Genomic DNA, 25,061 nt, shown 5'->3' with positions numbered 1-25,061 from the left:
TTAAATATCTCATTGAAGGCCAACTTTGATAATACAATGCATTTAGCAGATTGTTTAATTTGTTACTCTCTAGAGAGTAATGGAATATTGTGGTTCTGCATTTATTAAAATACACATCATTCTGAAATCTAGTCATTTGGAATATGTTGCAATACTTTTTGCACCTTTCCCTGGAAAAATGAAGAAAAAAGCAGCGTCACAATGCTCCCCTACAACCCCCCAACCCCCCCTTATGATGCTTCCATTTAAGGATGTTTGGTATTTGTTTCATTCCTCTGCCTCTTTTCATAGCAGCCATCATCTTGTTAACATTTTTCGATTAAAACATGGAATAAGCTCACACCAGCCATAATACCCTGTAAAAGATCCTGATCTTAGTCCTTTGTTGTCGGGTATTGCAGCTTTAAATCCCTTTGGTTGCTAAGTAGCGAGTGCCCCTGTGCTCTAATGGGCTGATTTGGTATTCAGCTCAATGCCGGGTCTTATTTTTGTATGCGAGACAAAGTGTTTTGATGGAGGGTGATTGCAGCAGCGTCTGGAGGCTGTTTGGGAGTTTTATGGGCTGTACAGTACACCGTGTGCCTTCTAAAACAGAACACAGGCGATTGAATTTTGGATTTGCTTCATCATTTCTCTCCTCTGAGCAGCCTCTGTCAAAAAGGGAGCGTAGCTGGAAGGGCACAGATTAATTTGTTCTGCTGGAAATGAGAGCGGTACAGCAAAACACACACACAAACACGCAATATGCGCGCGCACAACAAGTCTGAAAAATACGGTGAAACGCACAGAGGCGCAACTACAGCAAGGAATGCATTTAGTTCCTGTGTGCTGCCATTGGAATGGATGGGCGGCTGTGAATTGAAATTATGCCGCTATCGCATGATTGGTGAATGTTGGGATATTGGCGGGAAGGCAACGCATAAATAAAGCAGATTTATTTTTCAAATTTATTTTTCAAAATAAATTTGAGGTGACACCTTCATATTATTGATTATGTTTATATGATGTTATATTGATTCGGGAAATATCATAGGATGATCATCCTATTCCAAATTACCTGAAATATAAAGAGACATTGTTATATGTAAAACATTAGACATTATTGTATTGTTTATTTTTTTTCTACCATGTATTTACATTTACGTGTTTTTTTTTATATTTAGGTTTTTTTTATTATTATTAATGTTTTATTAAAAATTTTCCCTTCGACTAACCTTAAATACATAAATACTGGTTATATATAAGCAGTATTATTAATTTTTTTTTATATATATATATAACTTAATTTTAAATTGTGTTAAATTACTTTTTCATTTATTTTTTTATTACGGCTCTCATTTGTAGGCTATTGCAGTCAAACTTGTTCACCTAAAGGTGTCTTACCGAAAAGCCCTTTTATTGTTTTACGACACTAACAAACATTGGACGCAATCCAATCTACAAAGCTGTTTTTAGCCATATCTCAGTTTTATATCAGTTTATATCATGGTAAATCTTTATGGCGCAATTGCTTTCACCTCACTGATAACTCTGCTTTGTTGACATACATATGAGGGAATGGCTTGACCTACACAAGATTTCATCACTCATTCACAACAATGGCTAATAATTAATCAAAGTCAGAGTGATACCACCCTTCAAGTCCTGCAGATCTAACCGCACATCAGTCAAGCGGGCATTTTAGGTCATGCTGATTTAAATCACTTTGGTGAAAGCTGCAATTCCACCACCAGATTTCCAGCACTGGCAGAGTCCCTGGAAAAAATGATGATTTGTTTGTTTATTGGGTTTGTTTGTGTTCAAAGATCAAGGCTTTGATTGCAGCTGTGAGCCAGTGGTTAAAATGCTGTGGTGTGGTGTGTTGTTGCTGGTAGTGTGTTGGAGGGGGCTGCTGGAGAGGAGGGGGTTTGTAAGAGGAGGCTAAATTTAAATTGTAATTGGCCGACTTCCACAAGCTTGCGGGCATTTTAATGAGTCATAATAACTTCATTTAAAACCAGCTGAGCAGAAAATAGATTGGAGAGGAGCCTGTGGCCAGTATGGATTTGTTTTTTTTTTGTTTGTTTTTTTGTTTTTTGTTTTTTGTCTTTCATCGTTGAGGCCGAACCCGCTATGCCAGGCCTGATGGGCCACTGAGCAGACAGACATCCTTTGTGGATTTATCATATCGCTGTCCACTTTGCTTTCAGATCATATTCGGACAGTTCCCACCCGCTTCATGCTCCATATAGAGTGCCGAGCAGTCGGACAGTACACCCATTCAGGAATTGAATACATCAAAACTCATGTCGCTGCTGTAGTAGACATTCTAAGTGTCTTTTTCTGCAATATTAAAGGGATATTTGACCCTAAAATATATCTGTGTGACTTTTTATTTTATGTTCTGCAGAAGAAACGAAGTTTGGAATGACATTAAGGTGAATAAATGATTTTTGGGTAAAATCGCTTTAAGAGTGGAAGTTGCAGGCATACATTAGATCGTAAGTCTCTAAATTGGATGAAAATTCTAGGATTAAAAGTTATTTACGTAGTGTCATTAAAGAGCGCAATCTCGTAGATGTGAGGACATTAACGGCACCTCCTCCGTGAAGGTGATTATTAGATTAAGATTAAGAGGGTCATCTGCTGGAGTTGAAATAAATAGTGTAATGTGGCACGCTGTGCCAGTCCAGTGGAGTTTGTGAAGCGAGCAGGCACACCTCTACGGCAGAGGCTTCGTGCGCACTGCTGCAGGTTAAGAAGGGCCCTCTAGCGTGAAACGCACATTCAAAGCCATGCGCGCGCACTGTACTGTCGAAACCCTTCAGTGCCGCCACCCACCGATGCCTCACCTGGCCTTTATCTCGGCTGAGGCCATGAAGACAGAGTGTGTGCTCTTGTGTGATAAATGCCTGAATTCTGCTTATCCCATTCAAACGCATCTGTTTCCGCCTGCTCTTCTCTCTCTCTCCCCAGGGTGCTTCTTATTCGAGACCCTTACATCTTATATCCTCCGTGTATAGCATGTTTCCAGGTTTTCTTTCTGAGTAAATGTGGCAGCAGTGAGGTTTTTATTTTTAAATGCTTTGACGTCTAATAACATCTTCTCCACCCCCTTAGCACAAACAAAAAAAGGTCTTATAAGCTGAACTGTTTAAGTCACCTAACAAAATCATGTTATTCCTCCCTCTGTGTATTTGTGGGTCAGTACAATATAAAGGGCATCATTGCAAGTAGGTATATGCTGGATGAAGTATGATTTGTTTTCTGCATAATAGCAATAAAAGTAAATACTCTCCAAGGCACGTTTTTTCATCTTGTTGCGTTAGCTCGGCCGATTGCTTTGGGAAACTTTTAGATCAATTTCTTAGCGCAGATTAAAAAGCTATGAATCCCATTTATGGAAGAGCTCCCTTATGAAATGCTCTTTGAAACTTTCATATTTTGGCTGAAGAGTGAATCAGACGCTAAGCAAAGATCTGCCGACGGCGCTTTCATGTAAAAGAAAAAAAAAAGATAAAAGCAGTCCCATCTGGAAGTAGCCAGGACACACAAGGGTTGCTTTTATGCTATCCATTCCACTGGGAGGTTCAACATGAAAAGCGGCCGTGGATATTGTGTTATTACTGTTGCAAACACGTCTGTGGATCAGAATACTAATCCCGGGCCGTCCAAACAATTTCAGCGCTGAAGAAAAACACCTCTATCTCAGGCACTTTGAAACCGTCTGTGGCGACACGAGTAATTAATGTTTAATGGGCAACTACTGACAGGGCAAAACCTTCTGAGACACTGTGGGGCTATTGTAGGAAAAAAAAAAAAAATTTGGAAAAGCTTTATATTATATAACAGATTCGAAGCATTTCCAATAGGAGCTTTTTAAAAAAAAAAAAAAAAAAAGTTTTACAGCTAAAAGCTATATATCAATATACTATTTAGTCAATGCAGACTGTATCTGTTATTGTACAAAAATTGTACGTGCAGATGCAGAGCGAAAGAAGATGAAGAGGAAGTCAGTGGAACTGGAACGAGTGTGAGGACGTTGTAAAAGGTCTTAGTGAGGAAGTTAAAGGGGCTGTCGCGCAGTCGACGCTCGTGAAGAAAAGTTTATGGAAGTAACTTTTTCCTCTTTTTTTTCTTCTGCCATCACCCTCTTTCTCTTCCCCTTTCCTTTTTTAAAGTCAAGGATGCTTCCTGCTCTCTTAAAATTATTAAAAATCTTGTGACATAATGGAAAGAGAAATAAAGGCCAGCTGGTGTCAATTTGGCATGCTGCGCTAATGGCCGTTTATTCATGAAAACAATACGCCACAAAGTTTGCAATTGGATTATTTTCCAGTTCTGAATCTGAAGCTAATTAACTTTTCTTCGTGGACAAATCAATTCAAATCAAGTGATAAACAAATGTAAATGACTGCCTCTGAGAGCTATTAAACTTACTGTGTTTGCATTTACTTGTTTTTTCTGTTGGATTTTTTTAATTTTTTTATTTGTGCACCGCTTTTGGTGCGATTCTTTGGTGCGATCAAACATAAGATCAAAGTCTTATGTGCTGTTCTTTTGAAAATTAGATTTTTATTTTTTTTTTTTTGGAAACCCTAACACCTCTCTATCACATGCTTGTGTTAAGTGTGGAACAGTTTAATAATGACCCGTACTGTGTGGTTGCATTTTAGATGCTGTCCCATAGGTCATTGTGTAGCCCGTCGCCCCTCCCCCACGCTCCTGACCTGGACCTTAATAAACTAGAGAGTGCTTTTGACAATGTGTGACTTGAAAGCAGGAAATAATGGGCACTAAATGTTAAATCTTTACAGGTTATTGACCTGTGGAGCATACATGGGCTCTTTTAACTATGTGCAGCCTGCCTAGCACTTCTGTACTGCTCATTTTACTGTGCTAGCACTTTGTTAGTTACTAGTTAGCATTTCTTACATCGCTGTCACAACTCAGGACCGCTTTAAGTACTCAAACCATAATTTAAAATGAGAAGGCCTTTTTTTCCAATTTGATTTCATATCTGCTTTCGTATCTGCATTGAGAGACACATTCACCTTCTATTTTTCTCATTGGCGGTCAGCTGACATCAGTGGATCTCAATTTTTCACATGATTGACCTAACATTAATAATATATTTATTTCTTTTAGTTCATTGTAGTTTAGTCAATCAACTCATGGACCACTAAGAATACTTCAAGGACCACAGTTTGAAAACCACTGTTAAATTGATTTGGACCCAACCAATTATATTCAGGACCTGGATTCACCCTCCCTGCTCATGAAAGGCAAATAAGGAAAGAGCAAAACCGGCCTCCCACTGCTCTGCGCCCAGCAGTAAAGGCATTTACAGCACTGTAAAGACGGCTCAATTGTCGCATCCAGTGGTTGGTTGAAGTTTCGGTGGTCGTTTGGGGAAAGGGTTCACCGCCTGGTCAGGCTCTCAGGTTCTCCTGTGATAAATAAAAGAGGGCTTGAGGTATCGCTCTGTTTTCAGCCGACCTCACAGGTATTGATCAGGCATCAGAGCAGAGGCAGATCCTTTCTTGCCATTTCTTTCTCGATGTGCATGCTAACTTTTTAAGAAGCACTTGACTTCTTTCACAATTACAAATTTTTTTTAAATTGACTTGTCTCTGGGTTGCATGAACAATAAGATTCGAGTAATGGTGTTTTAAAAATGCAACACTCATGGCACGAGATGCTTAAAAAAAAAAAACGTGTATGACCTCAGTATTTAACTAGTCATCTATCATGACCCATCCCTACTCTTTACCTTTTATAATATGCTTGGTTAGTTGCCGCATATATGAAGTAATGATAACACTTTTCAATAAGGTTTAATGTGTTACAATTAGCTAATGCACTAAATATCACAAACTGACAATAAACAATTTTTCATTAAAAATGTAAATATTATAAAAGTTAGTTCCTGTCCTTGATTCTGATTGGTCAATAGCAGCGTTTTATTCACGATAAAACACTGCTATGACCGCTTCACTACACAACACCCTCAGCCAACCACTGTGTATCACTACACAACACCCTCAGCAACCACTCTTAGCAACGTAAACTGTTTGTTCTCAATAGATATTGTTGATTGAAGCTTACTGTATTATGTAGAAGAGTATTGTGAGAAAAAGATCGAGTGAGCGAGTTTATTACCTACATTTTTATAAAAGCAATAAGGTACTCGGCTAGTGCTGTATCATGAATAAGTCACGGCTGAAGGGGTTGCTCCGCTTCGAGTTGTGCCTAACAACGCCCTTAAGCCGTGACTTAATCACAATACAGCACAGCCTCTCGTACCTTATTGCTTACATATACAATTGTTGATTGTTAATGGTTATAATACTTATGGTTATAATACTTATAATATGCACTACCATTCAAAAGATTGCAAGGTTTGGGAATTTGAGTATGTTTTTATAGAAATCCATACTTTTTTACTTTTTTATAGATATCCATACTTTTAGAGCCTTCTTTCAAAAAAACTTAAATCTCGCCAAACCCAAACTTTTAAACGGCAGTGTATTGTGGAATTAATATCAAACTTGATTAATGGGTATTATAAAATGTTCTAAAATGTTCATTATTAGCTCATGATACCTAATGCATTAACTAATGTTAATGAATTAAACCTTATTATAAAGTGTTACCAAAGTAATTCATAATCAGGCTTGGACTTGGCTTGACCATATCATGTATACTTGCCAATGCAGATGAACATTGACCAACATCATCTTGCATATTTGCTGGCATCAATGCAGTAAGCAGCTATTCTACAAATTCCACATCGGTTTTGGTGGCAGCTTAAACAGAGGCAAACCGTGGTGAGATGCTAGAGGCTCCACTCATTTCCTGCCACTTCACACCAGGCTAACCCTACAGGTTCCTCCCCAGCCCAGCTCCTGTTTCCTCCACTTCTGAAAGCCCTTTGTCCTTTAACTATACCATCGGGAAAGCTGCCCAGAGTCATAATTTAAGGAACCATGGCCTGAAGGAAAAAAAAATAGAGGCGAGAAAGGAAGAGGAAAACACGTGGAACCTTTCACCTTTTGTTGCAGTGGAAGGGTTAGCTTGCCGCACACCAGGGTCATACACAGACATTTTCCTGTTGCTGATATTTGTTTTGTTTCTACATGTGGATTGTCTTCTAGAGTCCCACACACTGCAGAGGCATCCGTCTGCACATTACTAATATGTCTCCAGCTTGTATGTGTATGTGCATCTTTGTGAACTGAAATGCCCTGACTATATCTGGGGCTAGACAGCTGAAATGACAGTGTTTTACACAGAGAGAAAAAGCAGGACTGAGTGTGACCTGCCGGCCAGATAAATTGGTCTACTGGCAAAATGGATTAAGAGCTTTAAAGCTGGCTAAAAAACAAGTGAATGAATGTGCAACACTGTGCTCATTTTGAGCAGATAAATTTAGAAGCGTCTTTGATGTGAAAGTGTGTTTAGCAAGTCAATATTTGTCTGCTTTGGTCTGTCCCGAGACGTCCTCTGTCTGCGCACCAGACCGTGAAGCTATCAGAAGAAGCCTAGATATCCTCAGTGTTTATCTCCTTTGCTATTCTTTCTGTTCTCTGTGAAGGCTATATAAATATTAACCAGCTGACTTCTCTTCATTTTCTGATAGTAGAGCGTAATCTACTGTATAGTGTCTGGAAATTAAATCTGTGCTGCTCTATTTCTCTAGCTATGTGTCTGTGCAGGTACAGAAAAAAGTAAAATCTACGTCTGTTATCAGTGCATCTATATGTAATTTCGCCAGATAGGCCTATCATCACGTGAGGTGACCTTAATCACATTTTAAAGTGTCTTTGTGTTGCATTTGACCAAAGCGGTGATGCCTTATTTGCAATCAATTTACTCTTATGAATGGTTCTTTTGAATGATCCAATTTAAACAATTCATTAAACAGACTTACAATGAAGTTAGGGGTTTGAAACAGACTTTTTACTCTGTGAATCGCTCAGAGCCTTTACTGAGTTCACAACTGACTCCTTTACTGAACTGTGAATCATTTTCCAATTATGTCTGATTGAAAATGTACACAGAACCATTAATGTTATGTACACAATTAGATTTGTCAGACTTAACACAAGACTGATTACTGGCCTTATTCTTTTAAAATTCATCAAATTTAAGATAAAAAATATTACTGTTATTGTTCATCCATTAAAAAAAAAAAAAAAAAAAATACACACTTATTTCAGTCATCTGCTATGCTTTTACAAATACCTGGGGCCCGTTTCAGATAGATGGATGGATCTATCCCATTTAAGTGCATTTTACTTAAGTAAAATAATCTGCCAGTGGGGAAATAAAAATAATCTTAATGCAAATGGAAAACAAGATTAGAGTGTCTAATTCACTGGCTTCAGTGGCGTTGGCAGTAGCGCATACATAGACCTAGCTTGTAATGTGATTGACCTGGGTTCGAGTACGCCTTTTGCAGAGTCCGCTCTTTTCCCTTTTGCCATCACATATCACATCAGTTCATCAAAGTTCATCTAAGTTGTTCTAAGAACTATGTTGTCCTAAGAAGGTTTTAGGACAACTTTTAATGAAAGGTTTGGATCCACTTCAAATGTTGACTACTGTAGTATGGTTCTGCCAAAATAAAGTATAAATAGCATACTATGAAAATGAATATTTGTTCAATAACTTATTGTTCTACCAGTTTTCACCTCTGATATTAACAGTGATAAGAATTAAACTTGTATTGACTTGGAAGTATGAGGACATCTTTTTGTTGGGTGATTTTGCCATGGTGTATTGTAATATTGGAGCTCCATTGATCATGACTTTTCATAGTTGTGTTGCACACGCTTAACTCAAAGTCAACCTGCTTAGAGTTGATTGAACTAACTCAATTAACCCTTCACCAGGAGTCTGATTGACAGGTGATCTAACCAATCATAACACCGAATCCGCCATTATGTCTGACAAAGCAGTCAGGGGAGCAGTCGGTTCACTAGCCACTTGAACTGAGGCGCTACAGCTAACTGTCACAACACATTAAAGAGCCACAAAATGGTATTTGTTTAAATTTGAGACTTTGTTTCATATCAAAAGTAACCTCCTCTGTCTTGTCTGTCGACGCTTTGTCAATGTCCTCTTTGCTCCACGATGTCGCCTATTTTTCACTGTGTGGCATGAGATCGGCATGGCTGGTCGGACGTAGCAACAGTAACTAAAGGGGGCGGTTCTTTGCGAACGGTCATTTCAGCTGTTCCGAAACTGAAAACTCAGAGTTGGTTGAACCTTCTTATTGAAACGGGCCCAGTTTTTTTTTTTGTTTTCTTCTCTTTTTTTGCATATACCTGTAAACACTCAATTCCTACAATAGATTGTGATATAACGTGCATGGACAACAGTGCTTCTTAACAACCATCCGTATCAAGCGAGTCGGTACTTTGGCAACTAAAAAAGTCAGTTGGCTCTAAAATGCTTAATTTTAAGAGCCAGTGGCTCGTCTGACAATGCTACACAAATCTACTCATCCATGCGTCTACGCCGGCGTGCTTGCGTGAACGTGTGCATTTTAAGAGAGGAATCTGGCAGTCTCCCAGCATTTTTGTCTTGGTTGATAAAAAAAAAATTGCTCTGCCTGCGGTACACATCTAGTCGTGAGGGAACACACAGTTCCTGGCTGTCCTTTCCAATTGGCAGTCTCTGTACTGTTCTCTGACTGATAAGAGAATAGTGTAAATAAAACTGTACAGCACAGCTCGTTACCGCTAAAGGAAAAGGGAGAGCACGCTGTCTGTACTCATTGTTCTGACGGCACTGTTTTTCCTTTTTATATGGATTTTTTTTGCTTTTTTTTGTACGGAGTGTGCTGTCTTATATAACGCATTTGTGTAGGCTCACTGAACAGCAAGGGTTTTTTTGGGGGGGGTGTTTTGTGCTGTATTTGTCTACTCATGTTCCCGCTTCCGAGCGACAAGGGGGGGAGGCGTCTGATCAGAGTGTGTGATGAGAATCTACCTTTATAGCATTAGACAATGTGCTTGTTCACAGGTCTTTCCATTACAGCTGTGCTCTAGTATCACTCTCTTCGGGGACTCATCAACAAAGGCAGCGTGGCCCCACTCCTGGGTAATCTGAAGCTGGATGTTTGCCGCAGCTCCAGTAAAAGGCTCCAGTTGCATTCGCGTCATTTTATTCATGTGCACGACCGATTTAAACAAGACAGATCGACGCGGCGTCCTCCTCGGAAACAGTAAATCCCAGGGTTTCAGTTGTGCAATACGTTCAGAGAAGGGAAGTGAAAAAGGAACGGGCCCTTGGCACGTGGCACCTCTCCTCCACTTGTTGGGAGCCACGGTTGTGTAAGGACCCATTATGTCAGGTTCGGCATTGCTGTGGCAACTTCAAGAGAAGGAGGGAGGAAGTGGGAGTTGCTAGAGAGCAATTCTCTTTTTTTTTTTTTTTTTTTTTTTTGCTGGAGAGGCAGTTATTTCTAGCTCTTCCCCTCTGTTTTTGTCTTTTGGTGGGGAGGGGTTTAAAAGTGGGGTATGAATGCTGCCAAATCTGTGGAAGGTGTTTTTCCTTCACACTTTTTTTTTGTTTTTTCTGTCGTGCTTAACAAGAAAGTCACTATTGAAGGGAGAGGCTAGAATTTATCACTTTAATTCCATGACTTTTGCCAGGCCTGGAAGCACGCTCCTGCTGGGTGGCTGGATGTTGTCACCCCCTGTGAGATAATGACCTGCTTCAATAAGCTGCCGTTTATGTTGTGGGGTGGGTTGTAAAGTCTGGCCTCTCCCTCTCTGCCACTTAAGGTGGTGATCAATGTCCCGCTGGCCCTCTATCTCAAGCTACTTTAGTTCTTGGACCTTCCTGCTCCGTGGCCAAATGTCAAACCTGCTCAACACCAGCACTGGGCAAAATCTGTCTGTCTGTCTGTCTAGTGTTTTGTCTGTCTGTCTGTCTAGCGTTCTGTCTAGTGTTTTGTCTCTCTCTCTAGCACTTTGTCTGTCTCTCTAGTGTTTTTTCTGTCTGTCTAGCGTTTTGTCTAACGTTTTGTCTCCGTCTAGAGTTTTGTCTGTCTGTCTAGCATTTTGTCTTTTTTTTTTTTCTCTCGCTGTCTAGCGTTCTGTCTGTCTGTCTAGCGTTTTGTCAATTCAATTCAAAGTGTGCTTTATTGGCATGACAATTGTTACAAAGTATTGCCAAAGCATTTCTATCATCAACATACAGTAAATCAAATGTATATATAGAAACATAAAAAAAAGTCTCTGTCTAGCGGTCCGTCTAGCGTTTTGTCTGTCTGTCTAGTGTTTTGTCTGTCTGTCTGCCTGCCTCTGTCTAGGGTTCTGTCTATAATTATGAATTTCTTTGAATTTCAGTTTATTTTAATTTTATTTCCTTACATTCAAATGGCAATTCTGCATCATGCTACTTGAATTGTTATTGAATTCAGAATCAAACAGGTCATCCCAAATGATACTACTGGTCAAGCCAGAGCTGTCTCAAACAGCAATGTTTTGAGTTTGCCATAGTAACGGTATTTACACTTTTTGCACTACATATGCTATGCATTCAATTGCATTCAACACTGATTGCAGTAGGCAAGATATAGCATTTCATGGTTGATGCATACACAAAAGTAACCAGTTCTGAGGTTTGTCTGTCATAGTTCCTCTTTATATGCAACATTTGGTGACATGATGTGACCACAGGTAATAATGATGTTTGATTTCTTGAGCCATTTAAGAGGAACTCGTTTGTGCCACATTTGAAAGTTTATTGCTGAGTGGAATCATCTGCAAGAAAAAAAAAAAAAAACTCTTTCCTACTGCCTGACAGTACAGTATGTTTTGTAACTTCACAGTGGTTGCGAAATGGACTTTAGTTAGCTTTTTTTTAATCTGAGCTATGACTTCCTGTTGTGCCTTGTGAAGGTGGTAAGACACATCAACGAGAGCTGAAAGATCTGTTACCAATTTTAAAAACTCCCTTTTGATTGAGCAGATAAATACAATGTAAATCAATTACAGTGTTTCTGCTTATTTCTGATTTATAGATCAGATGGTATATTAACATCCTGTGGTCTCGCAGTTCCTCCTGGTGTCCTGTTACAACATCAGAACTTGCTATGCAGATGTCAAATGCATGGCTTCTTGTTTTTATTTTCTATTTAGAATTGTTTGACAGCATTTGTGTGATTTATAGTGAAAGAGTGCCTTGAATGCTAAATCCCTATTATGATGCATTGCTTAAATTGCACAGTGCACACAAAATCAACGTCTGGCATATGTATCCTCCAAAACACATTGTAAACACTGTGTTTTTGCCAGGAAGTTTTATTGAAGCGAATCCAGCAGATTTCTAACTCTCAGGCACTGAATCATTTCAACTATTCCTGGGGTTCAAATAAAAGCTATGACACCATGCACCACTTGAGGACCCCCAGAAGGATGTAGATTGAATAACTAGCTTTTTTTTTTGTCTTGTAGCTGGTGAGAAAGCCATCGTCTGTGACCAGTGTGGAGCTCAGTTCCAGAAGGAAGATGCTCTAGAGGCCCACCGGCAGATCCACACAGGTGCAACACAAACACCAATCCACACTGCACACATCAAATACACTCAAATGTGCGGTGTGTGTATGTGTGTATGTATGTATACAGTGCTCAGTGTAAATGAGTACACCCCCTTTGAAAAGTAACATTTTAAACAATATCTCAATTAACACAAAAACAATTTCCAAATTGTTGACAAGACTAAGTTTAATATAACATCTGTTCAACATATAACATGAAAGTAAGGTTAATAATATAACTTGGGTGTACTCATTTTTGTATCACCCTAATTTGAGTAAAACTGAAAAATGTGTAATCTCACAACAAAAACTACTACATCTAGTACTTTGTATGGCCTCCATGATTTTTAATGACAGCACCAAGTCTTCTAGGCATGGAATGAACAAGTTGGCGATATTTTGCAACATTCTTCAAGAATGACCTCTTTTAGAGGCTGGATGTTGGATGGAGAGTGATGCCCAACATGTCTCTTCAGAATTCCCCATAGGTGTTTGATTGGGTTCAGATCAGGAGCCAATGAATCACTTTCACCCCTATTCTTCAAAAATCCAACAGTGACCTTAGATGTGTGTTTAGGATTATTGTCATGTTAGAAAAGTGCACGACGACCAAGGGCACAGAGTGATGGTAGCATCTTCTCTTTCAGTATAGAGCAGTACATCTGTGAATTCATGATGCCATCAATGAAATGCAGCTCCCTGACACCAGCAGCACTCATGCAGCCCCACATAAGGACACTGCCACCACCATGTTTTACTGTAGGGAACATGCATTTTTCTTTGTATTTGTGACGCCGTACAGTTTTGAAGCCATCAGTTCCAAAAACATTTATCTTTGTCTCATCACTCCAGAGTATAGAGTTACAGTAGTCTTCATCTTTGTCAGCATGGACCCTGGCAAACTCTAGGCGGGCTTTTTTTTGTGCCTGTGCTTTAGGAAAGTCTTCTTTCGTGGACGGCACCCATGCATGCCATTCCTCTTCAGTGTACGCCGTATTGTCACAGGAAATAGTCACCCCAGTTTGTTTTACTTCTTTAGATAACTGCAGTGAACTTGCATGCCGATTTTCTTCAACCCTTCTCATCAGAAGATGCTCCTGTAGAGGTGTTAACTTCCGTGGATGACCTGGACATCTCTGTGAGATGGTTGCAGTTCCATCTTTTAATTTTTGTACCAATTTTGCTACAGTATTCTGACTGATAAGTAAAGCTTTGCTGATCTTCTTGTAGACTTCACCTTTCTGGTGTAAAGAAATTATTTTCTTTCTCAGGTCTCTGACATTTCTCTTCCATGTGGTGCCATTGCTGACAGCATGAATTGGGAAGGTTTTAACACCCTTTTATAGTCAAATGTCTGCTGGACACCTGTGTAATGAATAATTAGACTCACCTGTGGTTGAATTCTTGTTAAATTAGACATTTTTAGTCTAAAATTTAGCTTTGCTCCAGAGACTTTCAGTGGGGTTTACTCATTTTTGCATCACCCTAATTTGAGTAAAACTGAAAATTTTGTTCTCTAAGTTATATTATTAATGTATTTGTGTTCATTGAGATATTGTTTAAAATGTTACTTTTCAAAGTGTTATATATATAACACTTTGAAAAGTAACATTTTATATATATAATATAATATAATATAATATAATATATACTATAAAGTGTGTGTATATATATATATATATATATATATATATATATATATATATATATATATATATATATATATATATATATATATATATATATATATATATATTTTTTAGATTTAGCTTTCTTTTGGTGAATGTTTTGTCCCCAACTATAGCCAAGCACAATCTAAGAAATCTTTTTTAACTATAAGCAATGTAATACCAAATGTCAGATTGTAAACCATTTGCGTTCTAGGACGAAAAGTTAGCTCTGTGTGTTTACTTGCAGAACATGGTAAACACTTGCAGAACATGGTAAACAATCAGCCACCTTGGTTATTTATAAATGGATAAAGCTTTGAGTCTCGATCATGTGTTTGAAGGGTTGTCCAACAACTTCTTGGGACACGCGGTGACAGAAAAACGTTTACTGGAGGAGGTGAAAGGCAAGCCACCATCTATGGGGTAAAGCTGGCACCCAACCCCAACAATTACTCACATACATACCTGCTTGTCATTCTATGCCGACAAATTATTGGTTATGGGAAACAGGGCAGTCGTGGTCAGGCTTGGTTAAATCTGTTTGTTTAATAGGTGCCCTCAAAACAATGTTGTGGCATGGAAGAAAGACCTCTCCAGTTTCCGCCTCTGCTTACATTCTTGGTGGCAACCTGAGTGGGGTATGCGCTGGTGCACCTGACCCTGATATGATGACCTCTGCTGGGTTGTTGGACACGAGCTGTGCTGATGCATGTGGCTCTCAGTACACTGCCATGCTATGACTCCTCACTTTCCAGACAGCCCTCGCTATCTGCCCTTGGGAGAATGTTCTTGCACAAACGTGTCTAGCACTCCACAGCAGAACAGTCTGGCTCGCTTAGTTCACTTTGGGTATAGAAAGCACCATTGCTGCATTACATGTATGATTCATCACACCCATGAGGCCTTGAACCACCTTCAGGAACTAGGTACTTGAGATTGACATACTTAAAATGTACAGTCAGTAGTTCAGCATGTTGAATTAAGCCTTCATACGCAAGTAGACATACTTGAACGAAGATCTGATGGCTGCCAAAATCCCACTTAATCACCGTTGTGATAGTCATTTATAAACTCAGTTTAGGGTTTGCAATTGGGTCGATGTGTGGAAAATTTGTGAGGGCTTCCAATCAGCCTATAGTTCATTGTGGCTTCAGTATTTGACTTCCACAAACAATCTCTCTATATGAACGAACTCAACATGTTCCATACCTAGAGCTGGCAACATAAAGTAAAGACTAAAGACTGGCGTAATGACTGCTGAAAATGATATTTATCAATGATATTTATTGCCATTTATTTTTTTCTGTTGTTTGCTGTTAGGTGTATACACTACCATTGAAAATGTAGGGTCAGGTAGACACCAAACCCCTTTTATATTTAGCAACAATGTATTAAATTTATCAAAAGTGACAGTAAAGATGTTACAAAAGATTTCTATAGTATCTCAAATAAATTCTTTGGAACTTCCTGTTCATCAAAGAATCCTAAAAAAAAAAAAAAAAAAAATCTATCATCCTCCACAAAAATTCTAATCAACACAAATGTTTTCACCAATGATAAATGGTAATGTTTCTTGCACACCAAATCAGCGTATTTCAGCTAAAGACTGGAGTAATGGCTGCTGAAAATGTAGCTTTACCATCACAGAAATAAATTACATTTTAAAAAATATTAATGAATAAAACGGTTATTTTAAATTGTGATAATATTTTACAAATTTACAGTACTTACTGTATTTTTTAATCACATAAATGTAGCCTTGGTGAGCATAAGGGACCTCAAAAAAAAAAAAAAAAAAAAATCTATCCTACCCTAAACTTTTGAATGGCAGTGTACATCTTGATAATTTTATTTATTTTCAAACCCCAATCACAGAAACTACCTGCTGAACAAACAGTTCAGATGTTTAATGTAATAACTAAAATATCCACCTAAACTGAAATTTTTCATTTTTCATTTATTTTTTGTTCATGTAATTTTTTCTTATTCAAAAAACATTGTTCATGCATTGTTAATATCGCTTTTGTTTATCTTCATATTTTAACGTATTATGTTTTAATTGATATAATTTAGTTTTTCTTTGTCTTTATCGTTGAATGAATCAAAATATTCTTTGTTGACCATTTTCATCAGAAATTACTAGCTTTTTTACTACTGAAGTATTATTAAAACTTGTCTTACGGTTCTCATAATTGTGAGATTAGTCTAAAGAGGAGACATAAATGGAGAGTTCACCCAAAAAAATCTGTCATCATTTACTCCCCATCAAATTTTTCCAAACCTGTATGGTTTGGAAAAAAATACTATGGAAATCAATGAGGTCCATCAACTGTTTGGTTACTGACATTATTCAAAATATCTTCTTTTGTGTTCAGCATAGAAAAGAAATTCATACAGGATTGGAACAACTTGAGGGGGAGTAAATAATGACAGAATTTTCATTTTTGGGTGAACTCTCCATTTAATTGGCAATTATTGGCAATATTCACATTTTTGCAGAATCTTTGTGAATCTATTGTGAATATCCCATATACCGATCCCAACTCTGTCCTGGTCTCAGAGCTGGTTGGTGTACTTTGTGTTATTTGACAGACATGTGTAAAAGGCATGCCATGCCCTCACTGACCGGGCCTCCCGAGAGCCTTGACCAATATGGGGCCCATTGTAAATAGGGGTTAAACAGGGCTAACGATCAGAGAAAGGCATACCAGTGGAAAAGCCTGGCTAAATATAGATTTGGAGTCTGGAGTAAAAAAAATGGGCAGTGAAACTTGTCTTCCTGCCAGGGACCTGAACAGCAGTGAGGCCAGCCTCCCCTGTGGCTACCAGGCTTATATTTTAAATGTGCTATAACGCATGGCTAGTTTGATACGCTGGCTTTTTTTTTTCCACAGTCCCTCAATATGCTCACCCATATGCTTCATTTTCACAGCCTAGATAGACTTGAAGTGGGTTATTAGGGGATTTTATGTCTGCGGCTTCATGATTTGTTTTTTTTTTTCCTGAAAACATGACCCACAGACATCTTGCTACGTCTTGCTACAATCTGAGGGTGACGTAAGGGCCACAACAGGAAATGTTTGTTTCACCTTATCTCCCACTCTTAGCCAGACCAGAGTGACAAACCCCACATCTAAAACCTTGATGCGAAGCCAAGTCTGATTTTGCCCTGCCGTCCACTTGTGCTTATGTTATGCTAAGTGTTACTTAACAGGCCAAAAACTGCATCTCTGTCCCCACACCAGCCCTAGTGGATGTGTAACTCGCAGTTGCACCCTCTTTATAAATAGTTAACGGCTGTTGGCATGGTGGTGGTGTTTACGATGGGCAAAGTTTTCTTGTCGTTGTAAACATCCAGGTCTCGGTTTTCAAGTTGGCAGCTTGTCTGGCAAAAGGCTGAAGTGCAGCGGTCATTTCCTGTAATGCTATCAGGAGAACTGCCGATTAAGTCAACCTGCATGGTTGAATGACGAAACAGTAGCCATTCATGGAAAATCAGATGCCGCAATGATTGAATAACACGGCAATAACAAAACGGAAACAAAATTAGGCACGATGGAATAAGTCCTGACTGATAGAATATTGAATCTGTTTAATTTTGCCAGTTTGTGGATGTCAGATTATTTTCTACTTTTCTCTAAAGCGGCTTTTTTTAACCAATACTTTTATTCAACAAGGGTGCATCAAATTGATAATTGGTAAGGATATTCATAATGTTACAAAAGAGTTCTATTTCAAATAAAAGCTGAACTTCATCAAAATATTCATCAAAGAATCCTGAGAAAATGTATCACGATTTCCATTAAAAAAAATGAAGCGGCACAACTGTTTTTAACATTAATAAGAAATGTTAGAATATTAGAATCATTTTTGAAGAATCATATGACACTGAAGATTTAGGCAATGGCTGCTGAAAAATTCAGCTTAGCCATCACTAGAACAAATTACATTATTATAATGCAAAATGGTTATAATGTAATGTTATTTCACAATATTATTGTTTTTTTTACTCTATTTTTGATTAAATAAATGCAGGCTTGGAGACTTTTCACACAAATACATATAATGTATGTGCGTGTAAAGGCCATTGTTGGCAAGTAGATTCAAATGTTTAACTTGTGTACCAAAGGATCTCAAATCTAGTTAAAATCTTAGTTGAAAGACCTTTTGTTAACTTGTTTGAGTTTTAGATGGTCGGCACGATTCCTGCCTCATTCCAGACTAACACCGCCGCTTCAATGGATCCCTTTGTAGGCTCGTCTCATTTCTGTTGATGTCAGAGAAATCAGCTGCTGTGATATGTTGATTGGAAGAAAAAGGGGCCCTTGTATACAGCCTGTAGTTTTTCAGACTGATAAATTGAGTTTGTTTCGCCTAATTATTGACATGTTCTATTTATTTAACATTTAATCATCCTCTGTGCAGCAAAGAACATAGATAAGATAGCATTTGAGTTAACTGAAAGTATCAAAATGGCTCATTATATATCTGAACTTTACAGTGTGGCTCCTCAAATGACTTGGATCTGTGTTGATGGCATTCTTTGGTGAGGTGTTTGCTGCCTGTGACGTCAGGGGCTTTTAGACAGTTGGAGAGGTTGGTTAAGGCACATAAATGGCCGGTCGTGTTTGGTGCCAAGACTCCGAGAGAAAAACAACATCATGTGCTGTTGTTGACGCACAACCCCAGTGCTACTGGAGTCTCAGTTCTGACCTACTTTAAAGGGCAGCCCAATTTGAAGAGACTTCAACTCCACGATCACTTATCTCAAGGGATTGCAATGAAAAATTCACTCATGAATCTTGCTGAAGGGGCCTTTGTGTGTTTTTGTGCATTTTAAATAAGGGGTATTGACTTTTACTGAGTGTGAAGCGGCATGTCCCTTTTCAATCTGAAGCACTGATATGATGTCTAGCCGAGAGATGTGCTTTACCACACACAGTGGTGCTTTATTTGCTGTGACAGTTTGGATGGAAGATTTGAGATGAGGGGGGAAGTCCCAGCATTTCTGCAGAAGCTGTGAAACTCAGAATTGTGTTTTGACAAAACTATTATGAGGAAAATGACCATGAAGCTCCTGGGTCTCCTCAATCACATCTTTATTGATGAGTCAGTTAGGCTTCCAGGACTCCCCAGCTCAGTGATCCACCTCAAAACATCACATCCATTATTAGTTTATCATTCACAGAAGCTGTTATAGACGGTGGTGTAGTTGTCACACAGCCTTCTTTAAACTGTCCGAGCAGCTGACTGCATGTGAATCCATATATAATAGCAACGGCTCCCCCTTCCCTCTTGATTTCCTCTCATCCTTTTTAAGTCTTGTGTTACAGGGAAAATATGCAAACCATTTTGGAGAGAGAACGGCGGATTTGCTCGGTGGGAACACGGCGTGACTCCAGTGAACCAGGCCACAGAGTAAACACTTTCTTCTCTGAAGCCAGAAATAGTTTTGACAGAGTGAGAGAAAGGAATAGAGCAACACGGCTGTGTTTTGGCACAGTGAGAAAGAGAAAAGAGAGCTTTTTTTGGGTTCCCTTGCCCCCTCCCAACACTTTCTCTCCCACATCTGAAAATATCCCTGAATAATGTGCCCAAAGGCTTCCACTTCTCAACCCCTCCACAAGCTTGTCACTCTCGCAAATGGGGTCGGTGCCACTGGTAAACACAGGTCATGTCATACCCCGCTATTAACTCAATCACACCGCTACTAGTAACGGCTGTTAGGCATTTAGTTAATTGTGACGTAATTAACCTGTCAGTGTGCATTAAAGTTGCACAAGCCAATTCATATGAATATGGGCTGGTTTGGGCATCCTGTTCAATTTCCACAAAGGCAATTTTGTTTGCTATAGTACTCAAGAGACCATGAGGGGACATCTGCCTTTGAGACTTTTCTTAATCTGGTTGTTGAAACCACATATGTAAATTTTACTCCTCCCAAAATGTTAATAAATGAAAGTGTTGAGAGCGTGTTTGAAGTTATACCCAGATATGACCGCATTACGATGACACACGCGTCATTGCAGATGAGTATCTCTTCAGCTAGCCAACGTGCAAACTACCACAAATGAAACTGAAAGTCAGTCGTTAACAGTTAAAACACAATCATCTTTATGAACAGTAGTGAGACTAAATGATCTTACCAGTGCTGATGCAGCGCGCTCTCTTATTGCGGTCTTTGATTTCGAAATTAGCTGATTATGAAGAAAGTGCTGTTGCTTCTGTTGACGTGAACTGTTAAATTTGCATATAGCATGGGAATTGAAGATCAGATTTTATATTCATTTTGTGGAGACTCATTTATGTGGCCAAGTGTAAATGAACCATTTTATCAAATCAGATACTGTAGCTATACGATCAATAAAAAAGCATGAAGTGACCAGGTGTAAACACTCTAAAACTATTTTTATATACAGTACTGTGCAAAAGTGTTAGGCCACCATTAGATGTTTTTTTTAGCAATGGTATAATGACCATATATAATTATTTCTCAGTCTCTTTATTAGAATATAACCAGAAAATACAAGAAATTTGTATGCAGTATTAAAAAACAGGGAAAAAATGGGTTCTATAGGCTAAAGTGGCAAGTATTTAGTGACTTCCCCTTAGACATAGCAGGAACTGGCTCTCTTAGTAGGATCGAAAAGGACTAGAAGGCCAAGAAACTTTCAAAATCTGATAAGTTTCTCAGAGTTTCTTCTTTTCTTCTTCTTCTGGAAGAAGTCCAGGAGGTCACATTTAAATACTGATTTTTGTTGAAAGAAGCCATTTTGTTTTTGTTTGTTTTTACTTTGTACATATTTCCTGTATTTTCTGTTTGTATCTCAATAAAGAGACAAAAAAATAAATATGGATGGTCATTAAAGGGTTAGTAGTTCACCCAAAAATGAAAATTCTGTCATTAATTACTCACCCTCATGTCGTTCCACACCCGTAACACCTTCGTTCATCTTCAGAACACAAATTAAGATATTTTTGATGTAATCCTATGGCTCAGTGAGGCCTCTGTTGCCAGCAATGCCACCGAACCTCTCAGGATCCAGAAAGGTACTCAAAAGATATTTAAAACAGTTCAGTTTTGAGTACCTTTCTGGATCTTGAGAGGTTTGGTGACATTGCTGGCAATAGAGGCCACTGAGCCATCAGATTTCTTAAATATCTTAATTTGTTTTCCGAAGATGAACAAAGGTCTTACGGGTGTGGAACGACATGAGGGTGAGTAATTAATGACATAATTTTCATTTTTGGGTGAACTAACCATTAAATACATTTATAAAACAACAAAGCTGGTGGTGGCCTAAGACTTTTGCACAGTACTGTATATGTGTGTGTATATATACACCTTAGACAAATGGGTGCATGATGCCTCTGAAAGTCACATTCAGGACAGGACACTTAAAAGAAATACTCTCAAGAGCATTGCTTTGATCCAAATGCGTTATTTTTATTTTTTTTTTGTACAGGAAAGTGAGCCCTTAGCCTGTGCTGTGGCAGTGTTTGTAGGTGAAGGCTGATGGGTTTGGATCGCTCTGAGACAGCATGGCATCAGAAATGGTGTCCATGTGCCGGTCAGCTGCAGCTGATTAAATGACTATTAGCTGTGCCAGACTCTATCCCCATATCTCATTCTACATCCATTACTGAGCAAGCTGTCCCACTCTCAAGCAGAGGACCCATCTGTCCGAGCCCCACTGACCGCCTGCACCCAGCTTGGTTACTGTAGGCCTTCATTATCCTCATTGCAGGTTGGCCGTACACTTGCTATTATTTGCATTCGAGTCATGCCTGAATGGTGTGCGAACAAACTTAATTTCCCATCTTTTTTTAGTGACAGCATGAGAATGATTTGACACACAAAGCACCTTCTTTATTCTTAATTTTTGTTGCGTTAGTACAAAAATGCACTGTAATTGTACTTATGTTGTAATCGTGATTTCCTCATGAGTATCAGATTTCCATGAATATGTGATATCCTCGTAACTCTTTTCACAAATCTGTTGTTCTGTGTGAAGCACTGCCCTTTCTGTTTTTAGGTCACAGGGTGAATAACAGGTGACGCAGAGCAGACTTTTAAACCCAAAATAATTTGACCATGTCAATTTAGCTTTTCAAGCTCTATTCAGGGTGCTGTACGATATAAACGAAAAGACTGAAAATGATGATCTGAATGTGTTTTATGTGGGATTTTGCCGGTCCAGCAGAGGCATCGGCTTAGACCCTGTTTGACGCTTAAATCCTTTGAAGTGGTGTGTGTGCGTGTGTGCGTGTGTCCTTGCGCCAGATCTATTGAACACGAGCTTTTTATTTATTTTTTTTTTTTTTCCTCCTTTCTCAAAATACAGAGGGCACAAGTGCTTGGACTCTGTATCAGTGACCAAATTAAATCAAGCGCAGACCGGCCTGGCCTCTCTTTTTTTCACAACTAATTTTTTCCCTAGATAGGATCTAAATGAGTTTTCCAGTGGGTGAGATGCTCAGTTGGCTGATAGATACCATGCGCAGACGTGCAGCCAACACCCAGAAGTAATCATCTGTTGGCAAGAATGTTTAGCCATTAGGTGAAGTATAAATTCTCACAATGAGCTCCACTTTTATCAACTGACTCTGTGTGGAGTCGGCATGAGCTATCCATTTGGGAACGTAGGACGGTGGCCCTTCTGCGAGGACCCACCGCAGTCGACTGTCTGCTCTGAGGGTCACTGTTCCAGCTTAGCAGGGTACAGTTGGGGGAAACGGGGATTTGTAGCATCTCTGCATGACGGCCGCAGCGTTCATTGTTTCTCGGTGGAGATTTGACAGAAAATAGTGATGTCTAAATCCGTCTGGCATGGCTTTGGTGAAGAATCTCGATGAGAGAGAGGCTTTGATACACATTGTGAGGAGAGACAGCAGCACATGTCCAAAGGAAAATAAAAGTTTTGTGGGGAGATTACGGACTCCTGTAGGCCCAGTGATTCACGTGCTGTAAAAGAAGCCAGCAGGAATCTCCCGATCTTGTCCGCCAAACTCGCCTGAGATGGGACGCCCCTGGCCACTACAATAAGACTCATCCTGTGTTGAACAAGCATTACCCGCCTCGGTTCTGAATGCATTGTATCTCAGTGTTAATAACCATAGGTAATTAAATGCTGAGGGGGAGGTAGGATATGAAAGGGTGGTTGGAAAACAAAGTGATGTACAGGAATCTTCAGCTATGATTAAAAAAAAATAAAAAATAAAAAAAAATACACACACAGACCCTTTGTAAATAAGTGTCCTACCTTTAAGTATCCCTGTAATGGATTAACCCCCATCCCACGAGTGGCCTGAATAGACAAGGATTCACTGGAGACGCAACAGAGCTACTCCACAATGGGCCAGTCTTCTTTTGTTCCTTCAGCTTTTCGAGTAAATCCAACCCCCCTCCCCCCCCCCCCCCCCCAACCCTGTAATTAGATTTGAGCTGTTTGCAGACATCCCAAAAGTGATCTGTACAAAGCATAAAAAAGTGTACCCTTTAATTTACAGTGCAAATACTTTTCCATTAGCAATGGGGGATTTGGTGGTGTTTGTTCCTCTGAAAGGAGAGAGGGAGTGAATGGAGGTGGAAGACACTCTTCTGTTACTTAATTGTGAACTCTGAGATTAGTGTGAACACTTCCAACCTTTCACCCCAAACAAAGGAGCGATCAGGTCTTGTTGCCTAGTGACACGGTCTTCACACTGGCCAATTTAACCAGTGAGCTGTATGCTACCTGTGCCTGTTGCAATTGATGAAGCAGCGAGTGAATGATTCCATAACAGCTTTTGCTCTTCGTCTTCATTTCTGGGCCACAAATGCCTCCATATACAAATACCTTCATATTCTTGGCTGGAGTAATAACCTTCACATCTCTGCTGTTATGACAATTTTATATAGAGAGAGTTTTCTATAGATTAAAAGCTCCATTCTTCTACATCATGGTATTTATTTTAGATTTTAAATAGCATAAAAACATTCACATAATATTGACATCCAAATGCTAAACAGCAAAGTATTTTTTCTGGTGCCAGAATTTGCGCAAATTTTCACTGGCTCCACTGCAATTATTTATTTTTAGCCATGTATATTTATATGTTGTATATTGTATATTATATAATTAAGTAGAATATCATATAATACATAAGTTTTAAAAAAATGTATAAAATGTTTTTTTCTTTACATTTTTTGTATGAAAAATACAAGGAAATTTATACAGTTATAATACATCTCCATAAATTCATTAACACAATTTATATTAAAAAAAATAAAAAAAGAGGTATATAATAATAATAATAATTATTATTATTATTATTTTATTTTATTTTTTATTTTTTTATTGGTTTGTAGTTTTCAACATTTTAACTTCATCTCTATCAGCCAGAAAAAAATAGGATTTTTTAGTGCGATTTATGCTTGGTGGTTTCTAAGGTGTTCTGGGTGGTTGCTAGGTGAACTCTTGCCTGAGTCAGAGCCCACACAAAAGACACTGATATTTTGGTTCTTAGATATGGTCTTTTTCTCTTATTCAAAAGAATTTAAAATTATTTATTTATTTTGCATGTTAAATTGGTAGCCACATGAAATTAATTTGTATGACTGCTTATAAAATAACAGCCAAACTTAAGGTATCACTCATGTCAATACCACACATGATCAAGGTCATGCACCCCGGGCCTAAATTTCGGTGTGGGATTTCTGGTGTTGGGCATAATTTTACTATAGAAGGAAAATCATCAGGTTTACCATAAACAATCCTGAGTGCTTGTGGTGTGATCCGCACCGCTGTTTGATTCGCTGCTCACTTTAAATGGAAACAGTAAAGTGCGTTACCGTTATGTCTCGCGGTCCGGAG

General features: G+C 38.8%; 1 protein-coding gene across 7 annotated transcripts in view; it reads left to right on the top strand.

Moving 5' to 3' along the window:
- zbtb16a (zinc finger and BTB domain containing 16a) overlaps nucleotides 1-25,061 on the top strand; it is a 130,806-nt gene that overhangs the window by 77,197 nt on the left and 28,548 nt on the right. For all 7 annotated transcript variants that reach the window (XM_067375195.1, XM_067375197.1, XM_067375194.1 and 4 more), the window contains exon 4: nucleotides 12,453-12,539. In XM_067375195.1, the coding sequence (XP_067231296.1) occupies nucleotides 12,453-12,539 (87 nt within the window). The remainder of the gene's footprint in view (nucleotides 1-12,452; nucleotides 12,540-25,061) is intronic.

The sequence above is a fragment of the Chanodichthys erythropterus genome, chromosome 22, assembly GCF_024489055.1.
Source record: "Chanodichthys erythropterus isolate Z2021 chromosome 22, ASM2448905v1, whole genome shotgun sequence".
Taxonomy (NCBI): domain Eukaryota; kingdom Metazoa; phylum Chordata; class Actinopteri; order Cypriniformes; family Xenocyprididae; genus Chanodichthys; species Chanodichthys erythropterus.
This window is presented reverse-complemented; position numbering and strand designations above follow the sequence as displayed.